This window comes from Dreissena polymorpha, chromosome 5, assembly GCF_020536995.1.
Source record: "Dreissena polymorpha isolate Duluth1 chromosome 5, UMN_Dpol_1.0, whole genome shotgun sequence".
In the NCBI taxonomy this organism is placed as follows: Eukaryota; Metazoa; Mollusca; class Bivalvia; order Myida; family Dreissenidae; genus Dreissena; species Dreissena polymorpha.
In genome coordinates, this window is record NC_068359.1 from 28,106,061 (window position 1) to 28,131,051 (window position 24,991).

Sequence of the window (24,991 nt, forward strand, 5' to 3'; positions counted from 1 at the left end):
CTCTTGTTTTAGATTGAGCGCATAAACTAAATATAAAGTATAACGGGTATATATTTGTATATTAACTTACATTTTCTCCAGAGTGTTTTCATTACTTTTTTGTGTAGAAGAATAAGAAGTTTGTCAGTAAATTTAGGGGCCCTGCAATACTATTAATTACTAGAAATGGCGCGGGCAGAGGCCGACGCGTATCCCCACGCCGCATGTTTGACCCAGGGGGCACCCTAGGGTTGGTAATGGGGCCATGCATAGTTGAGATTGACCGTATTGTCATAAGAGATGTCCAGTATCAATTGGAAGTGAATCGGTGTAGAAATGAAGAAGTTAATGTAAAATAACATAAAACAAGAGATGTGTTTGTTAGAAACACAATGCCCCCTCCTGCGCCACTTTGATTTATTTAATTTTTTTATCATTTGGCAGGTTCATTACTAACCTCCCTTTAAAGCTTATTACTTCCATTGGATTAGTTTTTTATGTCCCCCACCACTAAAGTGGGGGACATATTGTTTTTGCCCTGTCTGTTAGAATGTTGATTTGTTTGTTTGTGTGTTTGCTCCAACTTTAACATTTTGCCATAACTTTTGCAATATTGAAGATAGCAACTTCATATTTGGCATGCATGTGTATCTTAAGGAGCTGCACATTTTGAGTGGTGAAAGGTCAAGGTCATCCTTCAAGGTCAAAGGTCAAAAAAACAAATCCAAGGGAAGTAATAAGCTTTAAATGGAGGTGAGTAAATAACCTGGAGGGCCACCCTACACCTGTAATGCACCATACGGGGGGCATAAAAATAAGTGAAAATCTCTGACCCAGCCCCACCCCAACCCCCCTTACTTTTGACCCCTGGGTCAGATCAAAATTCTGAATAGTGCACCGTTGCACATTTGCTCATAGCTACCATATGTGTAAGTTTCAAGGTTCTAGTGCTTATAGTGTAGGATAATAGTGGCCAGGATGGACGGACGGACAGACGGATGGACGGACAGATGGCGGAGATAACCACAATATCCCCACGCTTTTCAAAAAGTGTGGGGATAATTACATAGTAAATATAAGGTAATTGTTTAATACAGATAAGTTAATTGAGGGTGGGTTAGAAGCCTAAATCATGAACTTTGGCAATACTGCTCATGTTTTGTTTGGTAACCCGTTACTATGACAATGATTAAAACCCTGTAACAGATTATTTTCTGCCATCTTTCACCACTATTCTCCTCTTCTTCCCCCAAAGACTTATGTACATGTATAAGTCTCACATCGGGAGAACAGGGTAATATAAATGTGGTTAAAGTGTCGTCCCAGATAAGCCTGCGCATCTTTCCAAACTTTCCCAAACTAGATGTTCACAATGAAGAGACTACGCTTAAACAAAAAAAACCCCATAAAGACAGAGTGTTGCCCCTGATTAGCCTGTGATGACTGCGCAGGCCAATCCGGGATGACACTTAACCCAAATACCAGAGCAAGCTCATATCTATTTCAGGGCCATGCTTGCCCCATCCTGTACGCAGCCTGGGCGGAGGCGGGTCTGTTTTCTGTCGAGGAACTTCTCAACCTACGAAAACTCTCCTCAGATCTGGAGGGCCACCCTACACCTGTAAGCAAAGATTGCAACCACTTTACATGACTAGTATCGCTGTTGTAAGCAAAGATTGCAGCCACTTTACTTGACTAGTATCGCTGCTGTTAGCAAAGATTGCAGCCATTTTACATGACTAGTATCGCTGCTGTAAGCAAAGATTGCAGCCACTTTACATTACTAATATCACTACTGTAAGCAAGATTGCAGCCACTTTACATGACTATTATCGCTGCTGTAAGCAAAGATTGCAGCCACTCTACATAACTAGTACATGTATAACCACTGTAAGCAAAGATTGCAGCCACTTAACATGACTAGCATTGCTGCTATAAGCAAAGATTGCAGCCACTTAACATGGCTAGTAGCGCTACTGTTAATCAGTTTTAAGTGATTTAATTAGATGGAAACTACTCATTTTACAAGCAAACAACATTAATTTTCTTTTAAACAACTCCAGCATGTCACAACAAATAAAGGTCTTCACCTTTCCGAATGGGTTATGATTGCTGGTTATTGTACATTTGTGGATGAATTAATCTTTGTGAAACACACAACTATGCCCAATTTTTAGCTCACCTGTCACAAAGTGACATGGTGAGCTTATGTGACCGTGTGATGTCCGGCATCTGTGTGCGTGTGTTTGTGTGTGCGTCCGTCAACAATTTGTTTGTGTAGACAGTAGAGGTCTCAGTTTTCATCCAATCTTTATGAAATTTGGTCAGAATGTTTATCTTGATGAAATCTGGGTTGGGATTGTATTTGGGTCATCTGGGGTCAAAAATAAGGTCACTAGGTCAAAAATTAGGTCACTAGGTAAAATAATAGAAAAACCTTGTGTAGACAATAGAGGTCGCAGTTTTCATCCAATCTTATTGAAATTTGGTCAGAATGTTTATCTTGATGGAATCTGGGTTGGGATTGTATTTGGGTCATCTGGGGTCAAAAACTAGGTCACTAGGTCAAATAATAGAAAAACCGTCAACAATTTGTTTGTGTAGAAAGTAGAGGTCACAGTTTTCATCCAATCTTTATGAAATTTATTCAAAATGTTTATCTTGATAAAATCTGGATTGGGATTGTATTTGCGTCATCTGGGGTCAGAAACTAGGTCACTAGGTCAGATCATAGAAAACCCTTGTGTAGACAATAGAGGTCACAGTTTTCATAAGATCTTAATGAAATATTGTCAGAATGTTTGTCTTATTAAAATCTGTGTTGGGATTGAATTTGGGTCATCTAGGATCAAAAACTAGGTCACTAGGTCAAATTAAAAAACGTTTTTGTAGACAATAAAGGTCATAGTTTTCATCTGATCTTAATGAAGTATGGTCAGAATGTTTATCTTGATATAATCTTGATGAAATCTGGGTTGGGATTGTATTTGGGTCATCTTTGGTCAAAACTAGGTCACTAGGTCAAATCATAGAAAAACCTTGTGTAGACAATAGAGGTCATAGTTTTCATCTGATCTTAATGAAGTATGGTCAGAATGTTTATCTGGATAATATCTGATTTTGGATCGTATATTGGTCATCTGGGGTCAAAAATTAGGTCACCGGGTCAATTCTAGTAAAACCTTGTGTAGATGAAAGAGGTCACAGTTTTCATCACCCCTTAATGAAATTTTGTCAGAATGTATTAATAAATGAAATCTTTCTTGGGATTGTATATGGGTCTGATAGAATTTAAGTTGATGTAGCAAGGTTAGTCAGGTGAGCGATTCAGGACCATCATGGCCCTCTTGTTTAACTATTCTGATGATTAACAACAACAACCACACAAAACCCTGCTCACCTTGATGATTTCCAAATGTATTTTGAGAACTTTCGATCCTTAGCCCGACTTCTAAAGTATAATTGGCTTTAACTGGTATAATTTAATTCACCCTATAATTGGTATAAATGCAGCCAAAGAATACAAAAACTCTGAAGGCATTTCCTATTTATGGATAATTAGTGTTCATTCATTACATACTTAACTTTCTTATATATATGTAATATCATCTTTCAAATGTAAACTTCCTTTCAAATTTTGATTTAAAAATGCATTTTTTCAGCTAAATGTTATCCTCGAAAATGGGCACTAGATGCCTTTTTATGCCCCAGAACATAGGTTCTGGGGCATATTAAAATCACACAGTCCATTAGTCAGTCAGTTAGTCAGTCCGTTAGTCCGTCCGGATTAATTTCCGCTCAATAAGTCAAGCAATTGTCATCAGATCTTCACCAAACTTCATGAAAACGTGTAAGGCAATAACATCTAGGTCAAGTTCGATAATCGGCTAAATTGACCCACACACTCTTGAGTAACGGCCCTTGAATCATCGTAAAATTGTTTTTATTATGTCCCCCACCACTATAGTGGGGGACATATTGTTTTTGCCCTGTCTGTTGGTTGGTTGGTTGGTCTGTTGGTCTGTTGGTTGGTTTGCGCCAACTTTAACATTTGCAATAACTTTTGCAATATTGAAGATAGCAACTTGATATTTGGCATGCATATGTATCTCATCAGCTGCACATTTTGAGTGGTGAAAGGTCAAGGTCATCCTTCAAGGTCAAAGGTCAAATATATAGCTTCAAAGCAGCGCAAAAGGGGACATAGTGTTTCTGACAAACACATATCTTGTTTCTTTTTGTTTCCGCTCAATAACTCGAGCAATTATCATCAGATCTTCACCAAACTTCATGAAAATGTGTAAGGCAATAACATCTAGGTCAAGTTCAATAATCGGCCGAATTCACCCAGACACTCCTGAGTTACGGCCCTTGAATCATCGAAAAATTGCGTTTTTTTTCTTTCTCCTTTCCACTCAATAACTCGAGCAATTGTCATAGGATCTTCGCAACACTTCATAAAAATTTGTAAGGCAATAACATCTAGGTCAAGTTCGATAATCGGCCTAATTGACCCAGACAATTCTGAGTTACGGCCCTTGAATCATCGAAAAATTGCGGTTTTTCTCATTTCCGCTAAATATCTCAAGCAAATTTCATAGGATCTCCGCCACACTTCATGAAAATTTGTAAGGTCATAAGATCTAGGTCAAGTTCGATAATCAGCCCAATTGACTAGGTCATTCCTGAGTAACAGCCCTTGAATCATCGAAAAATTGAGTTTTTTAGCTCATCTATTTTTTGAAAAAAAATTATGATCTATTGTCATCACCTTGGCGTCGGCGTTGGCGTCCGGTTAAGTTTTGCGTTAAGGTCCACTTTACTCATAAAGTATCAATGCTATTGCATTCAAACTTGGTACACTTACTAACTATCATGAGGGGACTGGGCAGGCAAAGTTAGATAACTCTGGCTTGCATTTTGACAGAATTATGTGCCCTTTTTATACTTAGAAAATTGAAAATTTTGGTTAGGTTTTGTGTTTAGGTCCATTTTATTCCTTAAGTATCAAAGCTATTGCTTTCATACTTGCAACACTTACTAACTATCATAAGGGGACTGTGCAGGCAAAATGATGTAACTCTGACTGGCATTTTGACAGAATTATGTGCCCTTTTTATACTTCGAAAATTGAAAATTTGGTAAGTTTTGTGTTTAGGTCCACTTTTTTCCTAAAGTATCAAAGCTATTGCTTTCATACTTGCAACACTTACTAACTATCGTAAGGGGACTGTGCAGGCAAAGTTATGTAACTCTTACTGGCATTTTGTTGGAATTATGGGCCCTTTATACTTGAAAATTTGGTTAAGTTTTGTGTTTTGGTCCACTTTACCCCTAAAGTATCATAGATATTGCTTTCATACTTGGAAAACTCGCAAACTATCATAAGGGGACAGTAAAGGACAAGTTGCATAACTCTGGTTGTCATTTTTAGCTCACCTGAGCACAACGTGCTCATGGTGAGCTTTTGTGATCGCCTTTCGTCCGTCGTGCGTTGTCCGTTGTGCGACGTCAACATTTGCCTTGTTCACTCTCTAGAGGCCACATTTATTGTCCAATCTTTATGAAATTAGGTCAGAAGATTGGTTTCAATAATATCTTGGATGAGTTCGAAAAGGGTAACGTTTGCTTGAAAAACATGGCTGCCAAGGGGTGGGGCATTTTTCCTTATATGGGTATATATGGCTATAGTAAAATCTTGTTAACACTCTAGAGGCCACATTTATTGTCTGATCTTCATGAAACTTGGTCAGAAGATTAATCCCAATAATATCTTGGACGAGTTCGAAAATGATGCCGGTTGGTTGAAAAACATGGCCGCCAGGGGGCGGGGCATTTTTCCTAATATGGCTATAGTAAAACCTTAACACTCTAGAGGCCACATTTATTGTCCAATCTTAATGAAATTTGGTCAGAAGATTTGTATTAATGATATCTTGGATGAGAGGCTACATTTATAGTCCGATCTTCATGGAATTCGGTCAGAAGATTCATCCCAATAATATCTTGGATGAATTTAAAAATGATGCCGGTTGGTTGAAAAACATGGCCACCACAGGGGCGGGGCTATTTTCCTTATATGGCTATAGTAATACCTTGTTAACACTCTAGAGGTCACATTTATTTTCCGATCATCATGAAACATGGTCAGAAGATTTGTCCCAATGATATCTTGGATGAGTTTGAAAATGGTTTTGGTTGCTCTAAAAACATGGCCACCAGGGGCGGGGCATTTTTCCTTATATGGCTATATATGGCTATAGTAAAACCTTGTTAACACTCTAGAGGCCACATTTATTGTCCAATCTTCATGAAATTTGGTCATAAGATTGGGCTCAGAGATATCTTGGATGACTTCGAAAATAATTATGTTTGCTTGAAAAAAATGGCTTCCAAGGGGCGGGGCATTTTTATGTCCCCCACTATAGTAGTGGGGGACATATTGTTTTTGCCCTGTCTGTCTGTTGGTCTGTTGGTCTGTTGGTCTGTCTGTCTGTTTGCGCCAACTTTAACATTTTGCAATAACTTTTGCTATATTGAAGATAGCAACTTCATATTTGGCATGCATGTGTATCTCATGAAGCTGCACATTTTGAGTGGTAAAAGGTCAAGGTCAAGGTCATCCTTCAAGGTCAGAGGTCAAATATATGTGGCCAAAATTGCTCATTTTATGAATACTTTTGCAATATTGAAGATAGCAACTTGATATTTGGCATGCATGTGTATCTCATGGAGCTGCACATTTTGAGTGGTGAAAGGTCAAGGTCATCCTTCAAGGTCAGAGGTCAATTATATGTGACCAAAATCGCTCATTTTATGAATACTTTTGCAATATTGAAGATAGCAACTTGATATTTGGCATGCATGTGCATCTCATGGAGCTGCTCATTTTGAGTGGTGAAAGGTCAAGGTCAAGGTCATCCTTCAAGGTCAGAGGTCAAATATATGTGGCCCAAATCGCTTATTTTATGAATACTTTTGCAATATTGAAGATAGCAACTTGATATTTGGCATGCATGTGTATCTCATGGAGCTGCACATTTTGAGTGGTGAAAGGTCAAGGTCATCCTTCACAAGGTCAAGGTCATCCTACAATGTCAAACATCATATAGGGGGACATTGTGTTTCACAAACACATCTTGTTCCTTATATGGCTGTAGTAAAATCTTGTTAACACTAGAGGCAACATTTACTGTCCGATCTTCATGAAACTTGGTCAGAAGATTCATCCCAATAATATCTTGGATGAGTTCAAAAATGATGCCGGTTGGTTGAAAAACATGGCTGCCAGGGGGTGGGGCATTTTTTCTTATATGGCTATAGTAAAACCTTGTTAACACTCTAGAGGCCACATTTATTTTCCGATCTTTGTGAAACTTGGTCAGAAGATTTTTCCCATTAATATCTTGTTATCTCAGGTGAGCGACTTTGGGCCTTTCAGGCCCTCTTGTTACGGAATTATGGCCCTTTTTTGACTTAGTAACTTTGAATATATGGTTACATTTTGTGTTTAGATCCACTTTACTTCTAAAGTATCAAGGCTATTGCTTTTAAACTTCAAATACTTTCATGCTATCAAGAGGGTACTGTACCTGGCAAGTTGAATTTTACCTTGACCTTTGAATGACCTTGACTCTCAAGGTCAAATTATTTAATTTTGCTAAAATTGCCATAACTTCTTTATTTATGATTAGATTCAATTGATATTTTGACAAAACAACTCTTGCCTGGTATACCACAATAGACTCCACCCAAACAACCCCCACGCCCCCGAATCCCCCCCTGAACCCCCCCCCCCCCCCCCCTGAATCCCTCCCATTTTTTAGCTCATCTATTTTTTGAAAAAAAATTATGAGCTATTGTCATCACCTTGGCGTCGGCGTTGGCGTCCGGTTAAGTTTTGCGTTTAGGTCCACTTTTCTCAGAAAGTATCAATGCTATTGCATTCAAACTTGGTATACTTACTTACTTTCATGAGGGGACTGGGCAGGCAAAGTTAGATAACTCTGGCGTGCATTTTGACTGAATTATGTGCCCTTTTTATACTTAGAAAATTGAAAATTTTGGTTAAGTTTTGCGTTTAGGTCCACTTTTTTCAGAAAGTATCAATGCTATTGCATTCAAACTTGGTACACTTACCAACTATCATGAGGGGACTGGGCAGACAAAGTTAGATAACTCTGGCGTGCATTTTGACAGAATTATGTGCCCTTTTTATACTTAGAAAATTGAAAATTTTGGTTAAGTTTTGTGTTTAGGTCCATTTTATTCCTTAAGTATCAAAGCTATTGCTTTCATACTTGCAACACTTACTAACTATCATAAGGGGACTGTGCAGGTAAAGTAATGTAACTCTGACTGGCATTTTGACAGAATTATGTGCCCTTTTTATACTTAGAAAATTGAAAATTTGGTTAAGTTTTGTGTTTAGGTCCACTTTATTCCTACAGTATCAAAGCTATTGCTTTCATACTTGCAACACTTATTAACTATCATAAGGGGACTGTGCAGGCAAAGTTATGTAACTCTGACTGGCATTTGGACGGAATTATGGGCCCTTTATACTTAGAAAATTTGGTTAAGTTTTGTGTTTTGGTCCACTTTACCCCTAAATTATCATAGATATTGCTTTCATACTTGGAACACTCGCAAACTATCATAAGGGTACAGTAAAAGGACAAGTTGCATAACTCTGGATGTCATTTTTATGGAATTTTGGCCCTTTTTTGACTTAGTAACTTTGAATATATGGTTAAATTTTGTGTTTCGATCCAATTTACTTCTTAAGTATCAAGGCTATTGCTTTCAAACTTCAAATACTTTCATGCTATCATGAGGTTACTGTACCTGGCAAGTTTAATTTTACCTTGACCTTTGAATGACCTTGACTCTCAAGGTCAAATTATTAAATTTTGCTAAAATTGCCATAACTTCTTTATTTATGATTAGATTTGATTGATACTTTGACAAAACTACTCTTACCTGACATACCACAATAGACTCCACCCAAACCATCCCCCGTGCCCCCTCCCCCCCCCCCCCCCGAATCCCCCCCCCCTATTTTTTTTTTTTTTAAGATCATCTCACAAATGACCACCACACCCTCACACTATACCCCCCCCCCATCCCCCCCCCCCAATTTTTTTTTTAAACGGTTAAAAAACAACTTTATTTTTATTATTTTATGTTTGAAGTACCCTACAACCATTGCACCCAAGAATCCCCCCACCCCCCCCTCCCCCCACCCGAATCTCACAAATTAACACCACACCCTCACACCCTCACACTATACCCCCCCCCCCCAACTCACCCCTTCCCCCGCAATTTTTTTTTTTTTTTTTTTAAGATCATCTCACAAATTACCACCACACCATCACACTATACCCCCCCTCCCCCCCCTAATTATTTTTTTTAAACGGTTTAAAAACACAAATATTTATTTTTATTATTTTATGTTTGAAATACCGTCCAACCATCGCACCAAAGAATTCCCCCCCCCCCCCCCCCCCCCCCCCCCCCCCGTAATTTTTTTTTGTGAATTTTTTTTATCATTTTGGAAGATAATGTTATAAATGTCCACACCCCCACACTATACACCCCTCTTCACTCTCTTCACCTTTAAAAAGCTAATAGATGAGCGGTCTACACCCGCAAGGCGGTGCTCTTGTTTCCTTATGTTATAAAGTTGTGCATTTTGGATTGTGCATGTTGGATTGTTATTGTCCTATATCAAAACTGAACTTTTTTTATGCCCCCGGTATGGTGCTCTTGTTTAAAATTAAAGATCATCTAATAAATGAACACCACACCCTCACACTATACCCCCCAACACCCCACCCCAAAAAAAAAATTTGTATGCCCCCGGTAGGGTGGCATATAGCAGTTGAACTTTCTGTCAGTATGTCAGTCAGTCTGTCCGTCAGTCCGAAAAAAAAATTTAACATTGGCCATAACTTTTTCACTTTTGAAGATAGCAACTTGATATTTGGCATGCATGTGTATTTCATGGAGCTGCACATTTTGAGTGATGAAAGGTCAAGGTCAAGGTCATCCTTCAAGGTCAAATGTCAAATTTATGGTGACTGTCCGTCGGAAAACTTTAACATTGGCCATAACTTTTTCAATATTGAAGATAGCAACTTGATATTTGGCATGCATGTGTATCTCATGGAGCTGAACATTTTGAGTGGTGAAAGGTGAAGGTCAAGGTCATCCTTCAAGGTCAATTGTCAAATATATGGCGTTTTTCCGTCCAAAAACATTAACATTGGCCACAATTTTTTTAATATTGAAGATAGCAACTTGATATTTGGCAATTGCATGTGTATCTCATGAAGCTGCACATTTTGAGTGGTGGAAGTTCTAAGTCAAGGTCATACTTCAAGGTCAAAAAAATAAAAATAATTTTAAAGCAGCGTTCCCATGAAGCTGCACATTTTGAGTGGTGGAAGTTCAAGGTCAAGGTCATCCTTCAAGGTCAAGGTCATCCATCAAGGTCAAAGGTAGATTTAAAAAAAAAATCAAAGCGGCGTTTTCATGAAGCTGCACATTTTGAGTGGTGGAAGTTCAAGTTCAAGTTCATTCTTCAAGGTCAAGGTCATCCTTCAAGGTCAAAGGTAAAAAAACAAAAACATTTCAAAGTGGCGTTATCATGAAGCTGCACATTTTGAGTGGTGGAAGTTCAAGGTCAAGGTCATCCTTCAAGGTCAAAGGTCAATTATTTTTTTTTATTCAAAGCGGCGTTATCATAAAGCTGCACATTTTGAGTGGTGGAAGTTCAAGGTCAAGGTCATCCTTCAAAGTCCCAAAAATAAATAAATTCAAAGCGGTGTTCTCATGAAGCTGCACATTTTGAGTGGTGGAAGTTCAAGGTCGTCATCCTTCAAGGTCAATGTCATCCTTCAAAGTCAAAGGTCAATTAAAAAAAATAAATTCAAAGCGGCGTTCTCATGACGCTGCACATTTTGAGTGGTGGAAGTTCAAGGTCAAGGTCATTCTTCAAGGTCAAGGTCATCCTTCAAGGTCAAAAGTAAAAAATAATAATTTCAAAGCGGCGTTATCATGACGCACATTTTGAGTGGTGGAAGTTCAAGGTCAAGATCATCCTTCAAGGGTAAGGGGTTCCTTCAAGGTCAAAGGTCAATAAAATATATTTCAAAGCTGCGTTCTTATAAAGCTGCACATTTTGAGTGGTGGAAGTTCAAGGTCATCCTTTAAGATCAAAGGTAAAAAAAAACATTTTTTTTTTTTTCAAAGTGGAGCAATAGGGGGCATTGTGTTTCTGACAAACACATCTCTTGTTTTTTTCAAACATGGTTAAAAAACAAATATTTATTTTTATTATTTTATTTTTGAAATACCATCCAACCATCCCACCCAAGAATCCCTTCCCCCCCCAAAAAATAAATATTTTTGTTCGCATTTTTTTTGCATTTTTGGAAGATAATGTAATAAATGTAATTTGTGGAGCAGTGGTAGGACGCTGGCGTAGGGATCGAGAGGTCCCAGGTTCGAATCCCGCCCTGACCGCTGAAATTTCCTTGAGCAAGAAATTTGTCCCACATCTGCTCCTCTCCACCCAGGTGTATAAATGGGTACCTGTGAGGGAAATAAGCCAATGTGCCGTGGCTGCCTGGTGCGCCATATCCAAACGGACGACTTAGATCCCAATGATCGGGGGGATGATTGTGAAGTCGGCTGAATATGTATATAGAAGCAGACTATAAACCGCACCTTTAGGGATTTTACCTTTAAATGACCACACCCCTACACTATACACCCCTCTCCACTCCACCCCTCCCTCCTTTGTGATTGAAACTGAGATAGGTCCCTACACCTTTAAAAAGAAAAATAGATGAGCGGTCTACACCCGCAAGGCGGTGCTCTTGTTTCCTTATGTTATAAAGTTGTGCATTTTGGATTGTGCATGTTGGATTGTTATTGTCCTATATCAAAACTGGACTTTTTTTATGCCCCCGGTATGGTGGCATTTAGCAGTCACAATGTCCGTCCGTCTGTCTGTCCGTCCTTCTGTCTGTCCGTCGCACTTTTGGGTTTAGGTTTCAAAAAATGCTCATAACTTCTATGTCGCTTCAGATGTAACCTCCATATTTGGTATGCATGTGTATATGGACAAGGCCTTTGCATGCGCATGCAAGTTTTGACCCCTTTGACCTTGAACTTGAAATTAGGGTCCGCGTTTAGGTTTGGAAATCTGCGTTTAGGTTTAGAAAAGCGTTTTTTGGGGGTATATGTCTTCCGATGGAGACAGTTCTTGTTTGTAATCTAATTTTCTTTTCAAATGTAACATTAAAAAACATTTGCTCCAAAATAAGAAAGTTAACATGCATTAAGCCAAATGAACAATTTTTTGCAAGTTACAAATCAAGTACCTTTTACAAACATTTCCCACAGCTTTCTCTGAAGCTTTAAGTGTAGTAAGCAAAATATTGCAATTTTTACGACTGATTGCTCTAATGCTTTGCATGTGCCAGTTTTGCTAAAGATTTCTGAAAATCTATACTTGTATTGAGCTTAACATATATGCTGGGAAAATGGGGTTTAATGCTTGTGCCTTAAGTGCCTTAACAGATGAGCTCGTGCTGTCTGCACAGGCTAATCAAGGAAGTCTCTTTCTGCTTTTACGGTTTTTGTTTAAAGGAAGTCACATCTTAATGAAAACCAAGAGAAGACTGAAAGTGTTGTCTTTGATTACCCTGTGCAGTTTGCACAGGCTTATCTGGGATGACACGTTGCGCTGATGCATTAGGACCCATTTATCTAGAGCATGGCTAATATATTTCCCTTTGCTATGTCTTACAGAGACTGAACTTCATTGATGTGGCCACCGGTTCCCTGGGCCAGGGTCTGGGCTGTGCAGCGGGCATGGCCTATACTGGGAAATACTTTGACAAGGCAGAGTAAGTGGTGAAATCTGTCCCAATTCTGGCATCTATTCAGCTACTGTAAAATCATTTAATTTTATGCTTTCCGGTGGTTTATAGAGAAATATCAGTGAATTAAAACTGATAATTTCACTGTTTACTGTGAAATAATGTCATTTTTTTAACGAAATTATGTCATTATCCCAGCGAAATTCTTTAGTTAAACTCTTTAACAATGTATATAAACGGTGAACGATAAAATAAAAGAGTTGGATTCGGTGGAATATCTATTTTAATTCACTCGTGATAAACATGGCCACCAAGGGGCCAGGCATTTTTATGTCCCCCACTATAGTAGTGGGGGACATATTGTTTTTGCCCTGTCTGTTGGTTGGTTGGTTGGTTGGTCTGTTGGTCTGTTGGTTGGTCTGTTTGCGCCAACTTTAACATTTTGCAATAACTTTTGCTATATTGAATATAGCAACTTGATATTTGGCATGCATGTGTATCTCATGGAGCTGCACATTTTGAGTGGTGAAAGGTCAAGCTCAAGGTCATCCTTCAAGGTCATAGGTCAAATATATGTGGCCAAAATCGCTCATTTTATGAATTCTTTTGCAATATTGAATATGGCAACTTGATATTTGGCATGCATGTGTATCTCATGGAGCTGCACATTTTGAGTGGTGAAAGGTCAAGGTCAAGGTCATCCTTCAAGGTCAGAGGTCAAATATATGTGCCCAAAATCGCTTATTTTATGAATACTTTTGCAATATTGAAGATAGCAACTTGATATTTGGCAAGCATGTGTATCTCATGGAGCTGCACATTTTGAGTGGTGAAAGGTCAAGGTCAAGGTCATCCTTCAAGGTCAGAGGTCAAATATATGTGGCCCAAATCGCTTATTTTATGAATACTTTTGCAATATTGAAGATAGCAACTTGATATTTGGCATGCATGTGTATTTCATGGAGCTGCACATTTTGAGTGGTAAAAGGTCAAGGTCAAACTTCAAGGTCAAATATATGGGTCGAAATTGCTCATGTAATGTCACTTCTGCAATATTGAAGCTAGCAATTTTATATTTGAAATGCGTGTGTATCTCATGGAGCTGCACATTTTGAGTGGTGAAGGGTCAGGGTCATCCTTCAAGGTCAAAGGTCATATACGGGGACATTGTGTTTCACAAACGCATCTTGTTCCTTTTATGGCTATAGTGAAACCTTGTAAACACTCTAGAAGTCACATTTAAGTGAAATGGAGATGAAACTTAGTCAGAACACTTGTTCTAATAATTTTTCGGTGGAGTTAAACAAACTATTGGAGTTTGTTGAAAACCATGGCCGCAGGGGAGGTGGGGCAGTTTTAAATATATGGCAATAGTGAAAATGTTTTGACACAATAGTAGCCAGATTTATTATTATAATTAATAAACAGGGTCATGCGAATTCAAAATCTAGGTGACAAGATCGAATTAAAAGCATCATGTTAATACTCTTAGAAGTAATATTTTTGGTCCAATCTTTAAGAATCAGCTTGCTGTTTTTCAGAATAGTCTTAGTTCCTTTGGGTCTCACATTATCACTGTAGGGCTCATGGCCGTCTTGTTCAATGTTGCACTATGCCCTTTGCAAAGCCCGTTAGTACCTCGCGCCCTTGTATCAAATGATTGTATAGCCAATAAATGGTTATCAGTGAAAAGTCAGTGAAAATTGGATTTTCTGAAGTTGCTATTAGCTCAGATGGAAAGTTTTGGATACACTCTTTTGATTTGATTTGCAATGTTGCAAATTTAAAACGAGTCCTCACTTTATTTTTAGATCATTATTGAAAATACAAATTAGTTTTTTTACCAGTAACATCATCACATAAATAATAAGATCAAAACAACATAGGAAAACTATTTAATATGTGTGTGTTTTTAATAATAAATATATAATACAATATAAAATGATTTTGACTTTAAAATAAACTAATGAATTTGACAGTTACCAGTTTCTGGTATTAGGTTGTGTGTATACAAATAATTGTAATACTTGTATGTTCTACACAAAAAATAAATACTTTTTCTCTTCATGTTATGGTATAACAATCAACAAACTAACTACTAAAATGAATCACATTTAATATTGCCTTTGGTAAAATAATTTAAATCTAATATGCCCTTTTATCAGACTCACTTAGCATGAAATACCCTTTTTAAGTCAAGTACGAAATCCCTTTGAGCTCCTGGATTCAATACTATATTCGGTTCATTTATAACAACATCAGCGACACTACATTAGCGTTGATTGATGTAAAAAGTAGCACATTCTAACAGTAAACTGCCTAAAAAGGAGCAGCAGTTGTTTACTGAATTTAGGCTTGTAGCTATTGAAAAAGTGAATCAGCTATCAATATCAGATAACAATATTTCTATGTTGGGCATTCCATACTAAAAACTGATTCAAATCATGCAGGTAACATTAACAAATAAGCTTGATTCACTTTGAGGGCAAAACATTGTGTTAATTATTTTGAAAATCGTGTTTAATAACTTCCAACCTTTTTATGTCCCCCACTATAGTAGTGGGGGACATATTGTTTTTGCCCTGTCCGTTGGTTGGTCTGTTGGTCTGTTGGTTGGTCTGTTTGCGCCAACTTTAACATTTTGCAATAACTTTTGCTATATTGAATATAGCAACTTGATATTTGGCATGCATGTGTATCTCATGGAGCTGCACATTTTGAGTGGTGAAAGGTCAAGCTCAAGGTCATCCTTCAAGGTCATAGGTCAAATATATGTGGCCAAAATCGCTCATTTTATGAATTCTTTTGCAATATTGAATATGGCAACTTGATATTTGGCATGCATGTGTATCTCATGGAGCTGCACATTTTGAGTGGTGAAAGGTCAAGGTCAAGGTCATCCTTCAAGGTCAGAGGTCAAATATATGTGCCCAAAATCGCTTATTTTATGAATACTTTTGCAATATTGAAGATAGCAACTTGATATTTGGCATGCATGTGTATCTCATGGAGCTGCACATTTTGAGTGGTGAAAGGTCAAGGTCAAGGTCATCCTTCAAGGTCAGAGGTCAAATATATGTGGCCCAAATCGCTTATTTTATGAATACTTTTGCAATATTGAAGATAGCAACTTGATATTTGGCATGCATGTGTATCTCATGGAGCTGCACATTTTGAGTGGTAAAAGGTCAAGGTCATCCTTCAAGGTCAAATATATGGGTCGAAATTGCTCATGTAATGTCACTTCTGCAATATTGAAGCTAGCAATTTTATATTTGAAATGCGTGTGTATCTCATGGAGCTGCACATTTTGAGTGGTGAAGGGTCAGGGTCATCCTTCAAGGTCAAACGTCATATACGGGGACATTGTGTTTCACAAACGCATCTTGTTCCTTTTATGGCTATAGTGAAACCTTGTAAACACTCTAGAAGTCACATTTAAGTGAAATGGAGATGAAACTTAGTCAGAACACTTGTTCTAATAATTTTTCGGTGGAGTTAAAAAAACTATTGGAGTTTGTTGAAAACCATGGCCGCAGGGGAGGTGGGGCAGTTTTAAATATATGGCAATAGTGAAAATGTTTTGACACAATAGTAGCCAGATTTATTATTATAATTAATAAACAGGGTCATGTGAATTCAAAATCTAGGTGACAAGATCGAATTAAAAGCATCATGTTAATACTCTTAGAAGTAATATTTTTGGTCCAATCTTCAAGAATCAGCTTGCTGTTTTTCAGAATAGTCTTAGTTCCTTTGGGTCTCACATTATCACTGTAGGGCTCATGGCCGTCTTGTTCAATGTTGCACTATGCCCTTTGCAAAGCCCGTTAGTACCTCGCGCCCTTGTATCAAATGATTGTATAGCCAATAAATGGTTATCAGTGAAAAGTCAGTGAAAATTGGATTTTCTGAAGTTGCTATTAGCTCAGATGGAATTTTTGGATACACTCTTTTGATTTGATTTGCAATGTTGCAAATTTAAAACGAGTCCTCACTTTATTTTTAGATCATTATTGAAAATACAAATTAGTTTTTTTACCAGTAACATCATCACATAAATAATAAGATCAAAACAACATAGGAAAACTATTTAATATGTGTGTGTTTTTAATAATAAATATATAATACAATATAAAATGATTTTGACTTTAAAATAAACTAATGAATTTGACAGTTACCAGTTTCTGGTATTAGGTTGTGTGTATACAAATAATTGTAATACTTGTATGTTCTACACAAAAAATAAATACTTTTTCTCTTCATGTTATGGTATAACAATCAACAAACTAACTACTAAAATGAATCACATTTAATATTGCCTTTGGTAAAATAATTTAAATCTAATATGCCCTTTTATCAGACTCACTTAGCATGAAATACCCTTTTTAAGTCAAGTACGAAATCCCTTTGAGCTCCTGGATTCAATACTATATTCAGTTCATTTATAACAACATCAGCGACACTACATTAGCGTTGATTGATGTAAAAAGTAGCACATTCTAACAGTAAACTGCCTAAAAAGGAGCAGCAGTTGTTTACTGAATTTAGGCTTGTAGCTATTGAAAAAGTGAATCAGCTATCAATATCAGATAACAATATTTCTATGTTGGGCATTCCATACTAAAAACTGATTCAAATCATGCAGGTAACATTAACAAATAAGCTTGATTCACTTTGAGGGCAAAACATTGTGTTAATTATTTTGAAAATCATGTTTAATAACTTCCAACCTTTTTATGTCCCCCACTATAGTAGTGGGGGACATATTGTTTTTGCCCTGTCCGTTGGTTGGTCTGTTGGTCTGTTGGTTGGTCTGTTTGCGCCAACTTTAACATTTTGCAATAACTTTTGCTATATTGAATATAGCAACTTGATATTTGGCATGCATGTGTATCTCATGGAGCTGCACATTTTGAGTGGTGAAAGGTCAAGGCCAAGGTCATCCTTCAAGGTCAGAGGTCAAATATATGTGGCCAAAATCGCTCATTTTATGAATACTTTTGCAATATTGAAGATAGCAACTTGATATTTGGCATGCATTTGTATCTCATGGAGCTGCACATTATGAGTGGTGAAAGGTCAAGGTCATCCTTCAAGGTCAGAGGTCAAATATATGTGGCCCAAATCACTTATTTTATTAATACTTTTGCAATATTGAAGATAGCAACTTGATATTTGGCATGCATGTGCATCTCATGGAGCTGCACATTTTGAGTGGTGAAAGGTCAAGGTCAATGTCATCCTTCAAGAACAGAGGTCAAATATATGTGGCTCAAATCGCTTATTTTATGAATACTTTTGCAATATTGAAGATAGCAACTTGATATTTGGCATGCATGTGTATCTCATGGAGCTGCACATTTTGAGTGGTGAAAGGTCAAGGTCATCCTTCACAAGGTCAAGGCCATCCTTCAAGGTCAAACGTCATATAGGGGGACATTGTGTTTCACAAACGCATCTTGTTAGATTTATTTTCAGCTCACCTGAGCACAACGTGGTCATGGTGAGCTATTGCGATCGCCTTTTGTCCGTCGTGCGTCGTGCGTTGTGCGTCGTCAACATTTACCTTGTTAACACTCTAGAAGTCACATTTTTAGTCCAATCTTCATGAAACTTTGTCAGAACATGTGTGCCAATAATATCTTGGACGAGTTCGAAAATGGTTCCGGTTGGTTGAAAAACATGGCCGCCAGGGGGCGTGGCAGTTTTCCTAATATGGCTATAGTAAAACCTTGTTAACACTCTAGAAGTCACATTTTTAGTCCAATCTTCATGAAACTTTGTCAGAACATGTGTGCCAATAATATCTTGGACGAGTTCGAAAATGGTTCCGGTTTTTTTCCGGGCCTTACAATATAAAAGGTAAAAATGATGGCATTGTATTATGACCACATGTACCACTATAAAAAAAACTACAAAAAAACAACAATATAATAATCTGACTGTATGGCAATTTCAGTCAAAGATTAATGTTAAGTGTGTGTAACTTGCGTGTTTACATTACATAATTTTATTCTGATGTTGTTTTTTAGCTCGGCTATTATATATGAAATATATATAGTGGAACTATCCTACTCACCCTGACGTCGGCGTCTGCGTGAGTGTTGGAATGTTAAAGTTTGCGTACCACCTCAAATATTTCCTATATCCCTTGACATATTGCTTTTATTAGCTAGACTATATATATATTGGAGCTATCCTACTCACCCCGGCGTCGGCGTTACCGTGAGTGTTGGAATGTTAAAGATTGCGTACCACCTCAAATATTTCCTATGTCCCTTGACATATTGCTTTTATATTTTGCATACTTCTTTACCAACATGACCCCAATCAATAAACAAGAGCAGACAAGTGTATCAAACCTTTTTCTAAGAATTATGAACTTTAACATTTTGCAATAACTTTTGCTATATTGAATATAGCAACTTGATATTTGGCATGCATGTGTATCTCATGGAGCTGCACAGTTTGAGTGGTGAAAGGTCAAGGTCAAGGTCATCCGTCAAGGTCAAAGGTCAAATATATGTGGCCAAAATCGCTCATTTTATGAATACTTTTGCAATATTGAAGACAGCAACTTGATATTTGGCATGCATTTGTATCTCATGGAGCTGCACATTATGAGTGGTGAAAGGTCAAGGTCAAGGTCATCCTTCAAGGTCAGAGGTCAAATATATGTGGCCCAAATCACTTATTTTATAAATACTTTTGCAATATTGAAGATAGCAACTTGATATTTGGCATGCATGTGCATCTCATGGAGCTGCACATTTTGAGTGGTGAAAGGTCAAGGTCAAGGTCATCCTTCAAGGTCAGAGGTCAAATATATGTGGCCCAAATCGCTTATTTTATGAATACTTTTGCAATATTGAAGATAGCAACTGGATATTTGGCATGCATGTGTATCTCATGGAGCTGCACATTTTTGAGTGGTGAAAGGTCAAGGTCATCCTTCACAAGGTCAAGGCCATCCTTCAAGGTCAAACGTCATATAGGGGGACATTGTGTTTCACAAACGCATCTGGTTAGATTTATTTTTAGCTCACCTGAGCACAACGTGGTCATGGTGAGCTATTGTGATCGCCTTTTGCCCGTTGTGCGTTGTGCGTCGTCAACATTTATTTTGTTAACACTCTAGAAGTCACATTTTTAGTCCAATCTTCATGAAACTTTGTCAGAACATGTGTCCAAATAATATCTTGGACGAGTTCGAAAATGGTTCCGGTTGGTTGAAAAACATGGCCGCCAGGGGGCGTGGCAGTTTTCCTAATATGGCTATAGTAAAACCTTGTTAACACTCTAGAAGTCACATTTTTAGTCCAATCTTCATGAAACTTTGTCAGAACATGTGTGCCAATAATATCTTGGACGAGTTCGAAAATGGTTCCGGTTGGTTGAAAAACATGGTCGCCAGGGGGAATGGCAGTTTTCCTTATATGGCTATAGTAAAACCTTGTTAACACTCTAGAAGTCACACATTTTTAGTCCAATCTTCATGAAACTTGGTCAAAACTTGTGTCCCAATAATATCTTGGACGAGTTCGAAAATGGTTCCAGTTGAATGAAAAACATGGCCGCCATGGGGCGGGGCAGTTTTCCTTATATGGCTTTACTGTATGGTAAAACCTTGTTAACACTCTAGAAGTCACTTTTTTGGTCCAATGCTTATGAAACTTAGTCAGAATATTTGAACTAATAACATCTGGGCTTAGTTCAAAAATGGTTGAGATCCGTTAAAAAACATGGCCGCAAGGGGGCGTGGCATTTTTCCTTGAATGGTTATTTACTACAAAACCTTGTTAACACTCTAGAAGTCACATTTATTATCCAATCTTTATGAAACTTGATCAGAACATTTGTTCTAACAATAGCTCAAGTGAGTTTGAAAATGGTTATGGTTCGTTGAAAAACATGGCCGCCAGGGGGGGGGCAGTTGTCCTTAAATGGCTTTAGTGAAAACTTGTTGACACTATATTAGCCACATTTATGGGCCAATCTTCATGAAACTTGGTCAGAACATTTGTCCCAATGAAATTTTGCCAGAGATTGAAGCTGGGTCATATGAGCTCAAAAACTAGGTCACAAGGTCAAATATAAAAAAAACATATTAAAAGTCACATTTTTGGTCCAAAATAATCTTCATGAATCAGCTTGCATTTTTTTCAGAATAGTCTAGTTCCTTTGGCTTTCAGGTGAGCGCCTTAGGGCCTAATGGCCCTCTTGTTTATGTTTAGTTAAAACATGTGTGTAACTGTTTGGTTTGATCGCATTGTGAAAACTGACTTGGACTTCATTTTTTAGCTTGGCTGTTTTCGGAGAAAACCTGAGGTATTGTCATAGCCAGCTCTTCGTCCGCCGTCCGCGTCATGCTAAAACCATAACATTTTGTTAAGGTTTTAAACATTGGCTCTAAAATTAAAGTGCTTCAACCTACAACTTTGAAACTTTATATGTAGCTGCACTTTGATTAGTTCTACATGACACACCCATTTTTGGGTCACTAGGTCAAATGTCAAAGTCACTGTGACCTAAAAAAAATAATCTGACAAGCTTTCATTTATTCAAAACTGCACCTGCAGCTGAGCGTGGCACCCGTTATTCGGTGCTCTTGTTTCATGGAAGCTATTAAAGAACATTAACATTGCTTTATAAAAGAATTTCCATTTTGAGTACTTATAGTATTTAATATTACCGGTGTAATAAATATAAAATTCTCATTTTTATTGTACCCCTCCCCAAAATTCTTCTGCATTAACCCAAAATTTCAAAGAAAGAAAGATCTAAAAATTGGCCACATTCTACACAGGTGAGCGATATATTGCAGGGAATAATCTACATGTGCGTCCCGCGTCTATGACGCACAAATATCGAAAAGACACAGCGTTTTGAAATATGTGCGTCCACTCTGACGCATTGCTGAACTGTATCCGTTAACGCATACGCCAATCACGACACGTACAAACCATCTTGTGTACGAGCCAAGAGTGTAGCAATGAACGCTGAGTTTAACCGAATGAGGCTTGAAGACTCAAACAAGTCTTTTATTGGCTCTAGTGGAGCTGCTGCTGTATAATACGAACCAATTAGAATCGACCTTTTAAACATTTTCAATGTCCCTTTTATGATATTTTCTAGAGTCCCCGGATGAAATCCTGCTTTAACTTTGTGTAACTTAGTCATAAATAATACAGAAAAAATGCCTCCGAAATAAAGTGTTGAGGCTAAATCCAAAACAAACAAATCTAAACTTTAATAACGGTAGGTCAACGGCTCGCAATTCGGACGTAAACAATAATATTATCAAGCTTGCAATTTGGATGTTAACAATAATATCATCGATTTGAATCAAGTTGAAATGTTGTAACAGGTTACATTCATGTTAATGTTATAGCCTATGTGAAGGCAAACATGCAAGATAGTGATAACTCTGAATTTGTTTTTTTGGGTTTCAACAAGTTTTTGAGATAATTAAAAGTTTAATGCAAGTATAGTTATTGAGCTAGTGTGATTTAGACATATTTTCTTCACCTTTGGTATCTTGCAAAATTTGGGACCCATTCTTTTTCAAGGTGTTAATTTTGGCCTGGGATTCATTGGTCTAAAATCTGCGAGTTCAGGGACCCATAGATAGTAATTTCTAGATTATTCCCTGTATTGCAAATAGGGCCCTTTTGTTAATTGTGAGCTGGTATATAATAAAAGAAATATTGCAATACATGTACTGTGGGTTTCCATTGTCTTGTATCGCACTTGAAATTGTACTCCACTTCCCTGTATATGACTACCTTCTGCACACAGTTACCGTGTTTACTGCCTGATTGGTGACGGTGAGAGTGCAGAGGGGTCGATCTGGGAGGCCCTCGCATTCTCTAGTTTCTACAAGCTAGACAACCTGGTCGCTATATTCGACATTAACCGCCTGGGCCAGAGCGACCCAGCCATGCTGCAACACCACATGGACATGTACGAGGCCAGGCTTAAAGCTTTCGGGTAGGTTTTGAAACATTTTGGGTAGTTTTTGAAACATGTACTTTATCTTATAAACAACCCTTGGGGCCTTACAATATAAAAGGTAAAAATGATGGCATTGTATTATGACCACATGTACCACTATAAAATAAACAACAAAAAAACAACAATATAATAATCTGACTGTATGGCAATTTCAGTCAAAGATTAATGTTAAGTGTGTGTAACTTGCGTGTTTACATTACATAATTTTATTCTGATGTTGTTTTTTAGCTTGGCTATTATATATGAAATATATATAGTGGAACTATCCTACTCACCCTGACGTCGGCGTCTGCGTGAGTGTTGGAATGTTAAAGTTTGCGTACCACCTCAAATATTTCCTATATCCCTTGACATATTGCTTTTATTAGCTAGACTATATATATATTGGAGCTATCCTACTCACCCCGGCGTCGGCGTTACCGTGAGCGTTGGAATGTTAAAGATTGCGTACCACCTCAAATATTTCCTATGTCCCTTGACATATTGCTTTTATATTTTGCATACTTCTTTACCAACATGACCCCAATCTATAAACAAGAGCAGACAACTGTATCAAGCATGAATTATGTTCCCTTTTCATACTTAGAAAATTGAAAATTTGTGAAGTTTTGTGTTTAGGTTCACTTTATTTTTTAAGTATCAAAGCTTTTGCTTTTATACTTGCAACAATTACTAACTATCATAAGTTATTTAACTCTGACTGGCATTTTGACAGATTTATGGCCCCTTTTAAACTTAGATAATTTAACATTTGGTTAAGTTTTGTGTTTTGGTCCATTTTACTCCTAAAGTAAAAAAGCTATTGCTTTCAGACTTGCTTTTAGACTTGGAAAACTTACCTTTACACTTACCTGACAAACCACAATGGACTCCACCCAAACCATACCCCACGCCCCACCCCAGAATCCCCCCTCCCCAATTTTTGTTGTTGTTGAAAGATCAACTAATAAATTACCACACCCCCACATTTATATACTCCTCCCACCCCCCCCCCAACCCAAAAAGTATTTTTTTCTTTGAAACATGGTAGAAAAACAAACACATATTTATGCCCCCCTTCGAAAAAGAGGGGGTATATTGCTTTGCTCATGTCGGTCGGTCGGTCGGTCCGTCCACCAGGTGGTTGTCAGACGATAACTCAAGAACGCTTGGGCCTAGGATCATGAAACTTCATAGGTACATTGATCATGACTTGCAGATGACCCCTATTGATTTTGAGGTCACTAGGTAAAAGGTCAAGGTCACGGTGACCCGAAATAGTAAAATGGTTTCCGGATGATAACTCAAGAACGCATACGCCTAGGATCATGAAACTTCATGGGTAGATTGATCATGACTCGCAGATGACCCCTATTGATTTTGAGGTCACTAGGTCAAAGGTCAAGGTCACAGTGACCCGAAATAGTAAAATGGTTTCCGGATGATAACTCAAGAACGCATACGCCTAGGATCATGAAACTTCATGGGTAGATTGATCATGACTCGCAGATGACCCCTATTGATTTTGAGGTCACTAGGTCAAAGGTCAAGGTCACGGTGACCCGAAATAGTAAAATGATTTTCGGATGATAATTCAAGAACGCATATGCCTAGGATCATGAAACTTCATAGGTAGATTGATCATGACTCGCAGATGACCCCTATTGATTTTCAGGTCACTAGGTCAAGGTCACGGTGACCCGAAATAGTAAAATGATTTTCGGATGATTACTCAAGAACGCATATGCCTAGGATCATGAAACTTCATAGGTAGATTGATCATGACTCGCAGATGACCCCTATTGATTTTGAGGTCACAAGGTCAAAGGTTAAGGTCACAGTGACCCGAAATAGTTAAATGATTTTCGGATGATAACTCAAGAACGTGTTTGCCTAGGATCATGACACTTCATAGGTAAATTGATCGTGACTCGTAGATGACCCCTATTGATTTTCAGGTCACTAGGTCAAAGGTCAAGGTCACAGTGACAAAAAACGTATTCACACAATGGCTGCCAGTACAACGGACAGCCCATATGGGGGGCATGCATGTTTTACAAACAGCCCTTGTTATTTATTTAATTTTTGAAGGACCGTCCAACCATCCCACCCAAGCTATTGCT

General features: G+C 37.9%; 1 protein-coding gene and 2 long non-coding RNA genes across 4 annotated transcripts in view; all 3 read left to right on the forward strand.

Annotated features, from left to right (window-relative positions):
- LOC127880587 (transketolase-like) overlaps positions 1-24,991 on the forward strand; it is a 52,150-nt gene that overhangs the window by 16,000 nt on the left and 11,159 nt on the right. The window contains exons 3-5 of the mRNA XM_052427900.1: positions 1,487-1,600; positions 12,802-12,899; positions 22,674-22,865. Of these exons, the coding sequence (XP_052283860.1) occupies positions 1,487-1,600; positions 12,802-12,899; positions 22,674-22,865 (404 nt within the window). The remainder of the gene's footprint in view (positions 1-1,486; positions 1,601-12,801; positions 12,900-22,673; positions 22,866-24,991) is intronic.
- Positions 13,204-19,787, forward strand: LOC127880609 (uncharacterized). 2 transcript variants are annotated; one of them, XR_008049644.1, is made up of 4 exons: positions 13,204-13,404; positions 15,756-15,919; positions 17,814-17,953; positions 19,516-19,787. It is a non-coding gene; the product is annotated as an uncharacterized LOC127880609 (long non-coding RNA). The 2 variants fall into 2 exon arrangements; XR_008049643.1 differs by lacking the exon at positions 13,204-13,404 and adding an exon at positions 15,414-15,603.
- On the forward strand, positions 23,933-24,412 carry LOC127880608 (uncharacterized). Its single transcript, XR_008049642.1, has 2 exons — positions 23,933-24,108; positions 24,254-24,412. It is a non-coding gene; the product is annotated as an uncharacterized LOC127880608 (long non-coding RNA).